This window comes from Lepidochelys olivacea (assembly GCF_965140295.1).
Source record: "Lepidochelys olivacea isolate rLepOli2 genome assembly, chromosome: 23".
Lineage (NCBI taxonomy): Eukaryota > Metazoa > Chordata > Testudines > Cheloniidae > Lepidochelys > Lepidochelys olivacea.
Window position 1 is genome coordinate 12555770 of NC_140433.1, and position 8852 is coordinate 12564621.

General features: G+C 62.1%; 1 protein-coding gene across 1 annotated transcript; it reads left to right on the forward strand.

Moving 5' to 3' along the window:
• The first annotated feature begins 1 nt into the window (after position 1).
• PRPF31 (pre-mRNA processing factor 31) lies at positions 2-8798 on the forward strand. The gene is made up of 14 exons (XM_084612570.1): positions 2-114; positions 835-1014; positions 1333-1393; positions 1670-1753; positions 2549-2646; positions 3288-3394; positions 4012-4181; positions 4290-4447; positions 5753-5842; positions 6066-6193; positions 6536-6608; positions 7045-7173; positions 7601-7699; positions 8132-8798. The coding sequence occupies exons 2-14, from the start codon at positions 844-846 to the stop codon at positions 8258-8260; spliced, it is 1497 nt and encodes a 498-aa protein (XP_084468696.1). The 5' UTR covers positions 2-114; positions 835-843; the 3' UTR covers positions 8261-8798.
• The last annotated feature ends 54 nt before the right edge of the window (positions 8799-8852 follow it).

Below are 8852 nucleotides of genomic sequence, written 5' to 3' on the forward strand. Positions count from 1 at the left end.
GGGCGGAGGTAGCGCGAGGCGGGCTCGTTAACGGGACCGGGGTGACGCCAGCGGCGCGGGCCGGAAGCGGGGACGTGACGCGCGGAGACCGGGGAGTGGGAGGGGCGCGAGCAGGTAACGGACAGGGGGGCGGGGGGCAGGCAGAGGGAGGTGGGGCCCATGGGGAGGGAGGCTGGGGGGGTCGTAGGGGGCAGGGGTGCAGTGGGGCACAGATACAGTGAAGGGGGTGGGGGTGCAGTGGGGCACAGATACGGGAGAGCAGAGGTGGGGCAGGGGTTGGGGGCAGGCTGGGGGAGGTGGGGCCCATGGGGAGGGAGGCTGGGGGGGTCGTAGGGGGCAGGGGTGCAGTGGGGCACAGATACAGTGAAGGGGGGTGGGGGTGCAGTGGGGCACAGATACGGGAGAGCAGAGGTGGGGCAGGGGTTGGGGGCAGGCTGGGGGAGGTGGGGCCCATGGGGAGGGAGGCGGGTGGGGTTGCAGGGGTGGGAGTGCAGTGGGGCACAGATACAGTGAAGGGGGGTGGGGGTGCAGTGGGGCACAGATACGGGAGAGCAGAGGTGGGGCAGGGGTTGGGGGCAGGCTGGGGGAGGTGGGGCCCATGGGGGGGGAATGGGGTTGCAGGCAGGGAGGAGGGGTTGGGGGGCAGGGGGAGAGGTTGGCTCACAAAAGGAGGTCTGACTCCAGCCCTGCCAGGGCCCTGGGTGGGGTCGTTAGGTGGCCAGTGGGGTGGGGTAACCCCGAGGGCAGAAGGTGTCTGGGTGGGGTGTGTGGAGAAGCCTCCCCTGCTCCAGGCTCTGCTCACCTCCGCTCCCTGCTCTCCCCGCGCTGTCCCAGACCTGAAGGATGTCTCTGGCGGACGAGCTGCTGGCCGACCTGGAGGAGGCGGCGGAGGAGGAGGAGAACTTTGTAGATGAGGAAGATGAGCCGGCCATTGAGGATGTGCAGGAGGAAATGCAGCTGGACCTCAGCGTCGACTCCGTCAAGAGCATCGCCAAGCTATGGGACAGCAAGATGGTGAGAGATGGGGCCTTTCCCCTCCAGTGGGGCACTGGTTCCCATCCAGCCCCCGGGCAGGGACTGGCTGGCTTGGGGGTGGGGCATGGGGCCTCTCTCTTCTAAGGGGTGCTGGCTCCAATCTGGCCCCAGGTTGGGGACAGGCTGGCTGGCTTGGGGGCGGTGAATGAAACATGGGGCCTCTTTTCTCTAATGCCATGCTGGGGCATTGGGGTCAGCCCTGACTCAGAGGGGAGAGCACCCCCTGCTGCCTCCCTTTCCCCCACTCACTTCACCTTTTCCAAGTACAGAAGAGCCTGCTGTGTTTTCTCTTGGCAGTTTGCGGAGATCATGGTGAAGATTGAGGAGTATATCAGCAAACAGTCGAAAGCCACAGAAGGTACCGGAGCGGGGGTGGGGTGGGGTGAGAGCGAAGCTAACCTCTCTGCTCTGACTGCAAAGGTGGTACCACGAGCATCCCAGCACCTCCTAGTACTGGGGTCAGCACTGTCTGTGTGGGGAGAGCGCCCCCTATTGAGCCCCCACCTTGCTCCCTGCAGCACAGCGCCCCTTACTGCCATACAGGGCATTGGGACCAGCCCTGACTCCTAGGGGAGAGCACCCCCTAGCGCCCCAGGCAGCCCCAGGGAGATCCTTATGTGCGTTGTCTCCGCAGTGATGGGGCCGGTGGAAGCAGCTCCGGAGTACCGAGTCATCGTCGATGCCAACAATCTGACGGTGGAGATCGAGAATGAACTGAGTGAGTGGCCCGCCTTGTGGCGGGCATTGCTGAAAGAGAAGCTTGTGGGGTGGGGGTGCAGAGTGTGTTTGGGGGTATGGGAGGTGCCGTGCGAGGGACAGACTCCATCTCCTTTGGCTTGTGCTCCCCCAAGGCTCTCCATGGCGAAGTCAGGGAAGTTCTCTGGCTTGCCTTGTGCAGACGATCAGACGATCACGGGGGGCCCCTTCTGTGAGCATACAGAGCACGCGCCCCAGCAGGGATGCGCTCCTGGCGTACACAGCTCTGCTCTCTGCCATGTCCGTGGCTGGAGGAGGTCCCTGGCACACAGTCGGGCAAACAGACTCTCCTTGCTCTGAGTCAGACTGAGTAACCAAAGCTTCTGATTTGGGACCTTCCGCTTGCGAGAGCAGAGAAGGGGAAGCAGAAGGGTTAATTCAGAAGGAAAGGGAGGTTGTGTGGCCTTGTGGTTAGAGCACCGCAGACTTGGGAGCTGGGTTTATTCCTAGCTGGGCTGCTGGGTGACCATTCCTCCCCCCCCCCCGGTGCCTCAGTTTCCCCATCTGTGAAAATGGGAACTGCTCTGCCCTTCTTTAAGGGCTGTGAGATTGAGTTTGTGAAATAGCCAGGTGGGATAATCCCCAGCTCTTGTCTATGTGCAGCCATACAGGGCCTGGCTGGGGACACGCAGCTGCTCTAGTGTGGTCTGGGGGCTTCTGTGACAGAAGACAGAGGGCCCCCAGATGATTTCCAGGTCTGCTCCCTAGTTACTAACAGGGGTCTCGTCCCTTCCCCTCCCCCTTTGTGTCCCATCAGACATCATCCACAAATTCATCCGGGATAAATACTCCAAGCGATTCCCCGAGCTGGAGTCCCTGGTCCCCAACGCTCTGGATTACATCCGCACGGTCAAGGTGTGCGCTGTTCCCGCCTGCTGCTGCTATCGGTGGGGTAGGAGGGACAAGTGATGGGCAGTGCTGGGCGGAGGGGAGGGCAGATAAGGTGCTGGGGCTGGGCATAGGGTGGGGGGTGAAGGGCAGGAACTGAAGGGGTTGGGCAGGGGGGTGAGAAGCAAACAGTGAACATCCAGGTGCTTGGGGTGACCCAGACTTCTGTGTTGCTGGAGTTAAGTGGCAGCAGGACCAAGGGTCTGGCTGCCAAAGGGTGGGCACTGAAGGCCCAGATGGTGGGGGGGTTGGGGGAAGCCAGGTGGGGTGGGCATTGAGGATCTGGGTGGTGATGGGGGGTGGGCACTGAGGGTCCAGGTGAGGGAGGTTGGGCACTGAAAAGCCAGACATGGGGGCAAACTGAGGGGGGCACCAGGGGTCTGGGTGATGTGGGGGGTAGCCAGGGTTGGGCAGGGGCAGCAGGCTCTGGCTGGCGACCTGCCATCTTCTGTTCTCTTCTCTCCTTCCCCCTCCCCCCCCCCCCTTTACGGTGCCCTTGGGGCTGGGGCTAGGCTGAGCAGGACCAGGGCTGTGTCCGTGTGTCTGTCCTAGCCCAGCTATCTCACACACACACACACACCGTGTTTGTCTGTGTCGTCCCTGTGCAGGAGCTGGGCAACAGCCTGGACAAGTGCAAGAACAACGAGAACGTGCAACAGATCCTGACGAACGCCACCATCATGGTGGTGAGCGTCACGGCCTCCACCACACAAGGGTACGCTGGGCTGCGGCCCCCCACCCCTCTGATCCCTGCCATGGGGGAGGGGCGGGACACCAGGCCGCAGGAGCCCCCATCCCCAGTTCCCCCACCTGCCACTGTAGTCGGGAGGCCTGCAGCGGATCCTGCCTCCTGTGTGGGCAGTGGAGCACTGGGCCCCTCCTTCCTTCCTGTCTTCTGTTCCCGGCTGCCCCTCCCAGTGCTCCGTTTCCCATTCGCAGGGACCTGACCCCTGAGCTGGAGGGTGGGGGGAGGCAGGACTCCTAGACTCTATCCCTGGCTCCAGCTTTCAGTGGCTCCAGTCCCTGCTGCCCCTGAGCCTGCCCCGGCATAAGAGATCCCAGGGGGCTGCTTGTGAGATCTGGCAGGAGGAACCTTGGCCGGCCTTTCCCTTTTCCAGCCTATTTGTATGTTCCGCCCCAGAAGTAGCTGCATCTCGGTGGGAGGGCTTGGGCTGGGCCCATTTGAGACGTGGAATCACCTGCCCTGCATCTGGGGGCCCCTGTTGGAGCCCGAGCCGGGTGCCAGGGTATCTGTGCAGCCCCCCCCGGGGGCCGGGGCCTGAGGGTCACCCGTCATTCTCCACCCCATCCCCCTCCCCCCCCCCGACGCAGGCAGCAGCTGACAGAGGAGGAGCTGGAATGCATCGAGGAAGCCTGTGACATGGCCCTGGAGCTCAACCAATCAAAGCACCGCATCTACGAGTACGTAGAGTCCCGCATGTCCTTCATCGCCCCCAACCTGTCCATCATCGTCGGCGCTTCCACTGCTGCCAAGATCATGGGTGAGGGGCTGTGGGGCGGGGGGCGGGGCCTCTCCCTGCTAGGGAGCACCGGCTCCTATCTAGCCCAGGCAGACGGCGGGTGTCTAACGCTGCCCGTCCACCCCGCAGGCATCGCTGGCGGCCTCACCAACCTCTCAAAGATGCCGGCCTGTAACATCATGCTCCTGGGAGCCCAGCGCAAGACCCTGTCCGGCTTCTCCAGCACCTCGGTGCTGCCCCACACGGGGTACATCTACCACAGCGACATCGTGCAGTCACTGCCCCCGGTACGGACCCTCTGTCCCCTTAGGTCCCAGCGCCACATCGCCTGTCCGCTCTAGTCCCGTCGTCGTCTTTTCCCCCCCACCACACACACACATACCTGGCTTCCCCCCGCCTCCCCTCCGCTCTGTCCCCTTAGGTCCCAGCACCACATCGCCTGTCTGCTCTAGTCCCGTCGTTGTCTCCCCCCCCCCCCCCACACACACACACATACCTGGCTTCCCCCCGCCTCCCCTCCGCTCTATCCCCTTAGGTCCCAGCGCCACATCGCCTGTCCGCTCTAGTCCCGTCGTCGTCTTTTCCCCCCCACCACACACACACACACCTGGCTTCCCCCCACCTCCCCTCCGCTCTGTCCCCTTAGGTCCCAGCGCCACATCGCCTGTCCGCTCTAGTCCCGTCGTTGTCTTCCCCCACACACACACACACACCTGGCTTCCCCCCGCCTCCCCTCCGCTCTGTCCCCCCAGACCCCGCACCCCAATGTTTCTCAGTGCTCGGAGTTCTTCCCCACCCCCCGCCCCCAGCATCCTGATCCCAGTATCATGACAACCTTGTCTCCCCATCTAGCCTCCCCCGCCCCGCCCATCTCAGGACACTGATGGTCATCTGCATTTTCCTACTCTGGTCCCCTTCTCCTCCTCTTCTCCCCCCTTCCCAATCCCAGGGCCCCCAAGGCTCCTCTGCACCGCCCCGCTCTGTCCCCGTCCCCCCGGATCCCACACCCCAACGTTTCTCAGTGCGTCTGAGCTCTTCCCAGCCGACACCCCTCCACTCTATATCCCCTCCCGCACCCCAATGTTTCTCAGTGCTCCGAGCTCTTCCCCCACCCCCAGCGCCCCGATGCCCCTCCACTCTGTCCCTCTGGATCCCACACCCCGATGTTTCTCAGTGCCTCTGAGCTCTCCCCTCCCACCCAGCTCCCTGACGCCTGTCTTCCCATCGCTCCCCCCTTCCCCAGATCCCCGCATCCTGACAACCTTGTTTCCCCATTTGTTGTCCCCTTCCACTCTGATGCTCATTTGCATCTCCCCACTCTGTTCCCCCATATCTCAGCCCCTGACACCTGGCTCACCATCTGGTTCCCTTCTCCCCCCGCACTCTGATCCCAGGGCCCCGAAGCTCCTCTGCATCTCCCCGCTTTGTCCCTGGATCCGATATTTCTCTGCGCTCTCACACACACCAGGTCCCAGCGCCCTGACACTCATCTGCATCTCCCTGCTCTGCCCATCCTCCCCGCATCCCGATGCCCCTGTGCTTCATCCCCCAGGCTCTGTCTCCCAGCACCTTGACACCTCTCTCCCCAACAGGACCTGCGAAGGAAGGCGGCTCGTCTTGTTGCTGCAAAGTGCACACTGGCGGCTCGGGTTGACAGCTTCCATGAGAGCCCAGAGGGGAAGGTGGGTATCAAAAATATGAGGAGTGGGGTTTAGGGGTAAGAGCAGGGGGGCTGGAAGCTGGGACTTCTGGGTTCTCTCCCTGGCTCTGGGAGGAGAATGGGGTCTAGGGGTAAGAGCAGCCCCCTTCGTGTGTTTGATCTGGCCCCCTAGCTGGGCCCTCCTTGTGCGCAGTGGGGCGTGGCGACTGCCTGGCTAGTTCTCAGTGTCTCCCCTCCCCTGGCAGGTGGGCTACGACCTCAAGGAGGAGATTGAACGGAAGTTTGACAAATGGCAGGAGCCTCCCCCTGTGAAGCAGGTGAAGCCCCTGCCGGCCCCCCTGGATGGCCAGAGAAAGAAACGAGGAGGCCGCAGGTGAGAGGGGATTGAGTGGGGGCCTTCACGGGGCTCTGGCTCCCATCTGGCACCAGCGGGGGAGGCTGGCTGAGGGGCATGGGTAATGGGGCACAGAGCCTCTCCATGCTAGGGGGTGCTGGCTCCCATTTGGCACCAGGGCAGGCACTGGCTGGCTCAGAGGAGCAGGGAATGGGGCCCTGGGGCCTTTCCCCTCTAGAGGGCACCCCAGTCTCTTCCCAGAGCTGGGAGTAGAACCCAGGTGTCCTAGACCCATAATTCAACCACACACACATCTCCCCCCTCCCCCCCCCCGAGCGCCATGGTCAGTCCAGCACCAATCCACCAGCCGTTCCCTCCCAGGTATCGGAAGATGAAGGAGCGACTGGGGCTCACGGAGATCCGGAAACAGGCCAACAGGATGAGCTTCGGGGAGGTGAGCAGCCTCCAACCTTCGTCCCCCTCCCCACAGAGATTCTATCCCTGGCTCTGGGAGGGGAGTGGGGGCTAGCGGTTAGAGCAGTGGGGGCTGGGAGCCAGGACTCCTGGGTTCCTTTCCCCCAGTTGTGGTTGTTCAGGCTGGTCTGTGCATGAAGCAGAGTGTGAATGAAGGTCGGGAGTGAGCTGGCAGCTGCCCCTGGTGAATTCCTTGTGGATGCTGATTTTGGAGTTAATCCAGAGCCGCACTCTGTGTAGACCAGCACTCGCCAGAGATGTGCAAGTTGTTCCCTACCCCCACCCCAAAATAGAACTTGTACCCTCCACTCCAAAGCAGGTACTTGGTGCTAGTCAGGGCCAGTCTCTAGGGTGCTTTGAGCTCTCACCACTTGCCTTCCCCATGTGACTCCTGGAATCTGCCCCTGCCACCGCAGATCGAGGAAGACGCCTACCAAGAGGACTTGGGCTTCAGCCTGGGCCACCTGGGCAAGTCGGGCAGCGGCCGGGTGCGGCAGACGCAGGTCAACGAGGCTACCAAAGCCAGGATCTCAAAGACCTTACAGGTAGCAAGGGAGACGGGATGGAGTCATGCGGGCCGGGTCCTCCTTCACGCCTTGGGGTCCCATAGTGCCATGACACTGGAGCCGATCCCACCGCCCCACCCCAGTGGCGGCCACTCTCTGCGCCAAGCAAGTATGGCGGATCAGAGCCCTTCCTCCCATGACGGACCAGTAGAGACCCCCTCCTCTCAGGAGCAATGGGGTTCCCTTTCCCCACCACAGAGGCAGTCGGGCTCCCCCCAGTACTTGCCCACTGAGAGCTCCCCACTCTGAGCGATGGGCTCAGGTTCCTTGCAGACTTGGACTGTGTTGGAAACAAAGCCATGATTCCGATCGCAGCCCCGCTCCCTGCTGGCATTCCCCTTCCCAGTCTAGGTCGTCCCCCCGTACCATCCTTATGCTAACCCCGCGTCCCTCCATCCCCGCCCAGCGCACGCTCCAGAAGCAGAGCATGGTGTACGGCGGGAAATCAACAATCCGGGACCGCTCCTCAGGCACAGCCTCCAGCGTGGCCTTCACTCCGCTCCAGGTAAGCCCCATGGCTGCCAGAGATCTGGGCTCGTGAAGGATGCGGCACCTCCAAGAGCAGTTGGGGAGGTGATATTGATGTGGCCTTTGACCCTCTCCTGCCCTGAACAGCCCTTCATGAATGAGGGGTAGGAAATTTCCTTCAAGTGGGTGTGGGGCGTTTCTGGCCCCTTCCTGAGGCAGCTGGCTACAGGCAGGTGGCAGACAAGGGATCTTTCAGCTCTTGTCCCAGCTGGAAAATTCTTTACTGATGTCTCCCATAAGGACCCCTTCCTGTCCTAAACTGACATGCAGTGCAGCTGTTAAAAGCCTCCCACCCCAGCACTGGGCAAAGGGTCCCTGTATAAACACCCCCCATGCCTCACCCCACAGGGGCCATGTCTCGGGATCAGGCACGCATGGCAAATCCAAGTCCCCTGTCTCTCTGTCTCAGGGTCTGGAGATAGTTAACCCACAAGCGGCAGAGAAGAAGGTGGCGGAGGCCAATCAGAAATACTTCTCCAGCATGGCGGAGTTCCTAAAGGTGAAGAGCGAGAAAAGCGGCATTATGTCTAGCACATGAGCCTCTTCCCCACAGACTCCCCCCTCGCCTGGAGCCCTGCCACGCCGGGAAGCATCGGGGAACTTCTGGGGCTTTCACTCTAGCTCCCCCGCTCAGCGGGACTGGGCCCTTCCACCTCCCAGCTGCCAAGAAGCTGGGCAGAGCCAAGCATCTTTCTGTTCCCACGGGGACCCACACCTGAGCTCCACACAGGCTTGGGAGCTCTGAGGGTGTCTGGGGAGGGGTGCGAATTGTGTGGGGAGCCCTAGCCCTGTTCTCTGTATAAGGTGTGTAGGGGTGTGTGTGAGAGAGAGAGAGACCCTTGTTACCTGTATAAATTAGCGGGCGTGTGCATGAGATGAATGCAGAATGGCTGGTGCATTGATTTCTCAGTGCTCGTGTTGAAATCTCCCTTGGCTTGTGCCTGAGGGCAGAGGCAGGGAGCGGGCTGGTGAAGGGCGGGGTAGAGGGATGTTTTGTGGGAGCAAACATGCGGGCTGAATCGGTGTCTCTCTTTTTAACTTTGTTTTTTGGAAGAAATATAACAGGCTGGAGGCGAGTATCTCTGGTTTTTGTCCAGGGCGATTCTCTGAAAGGGAGAGGGAGGGAATGC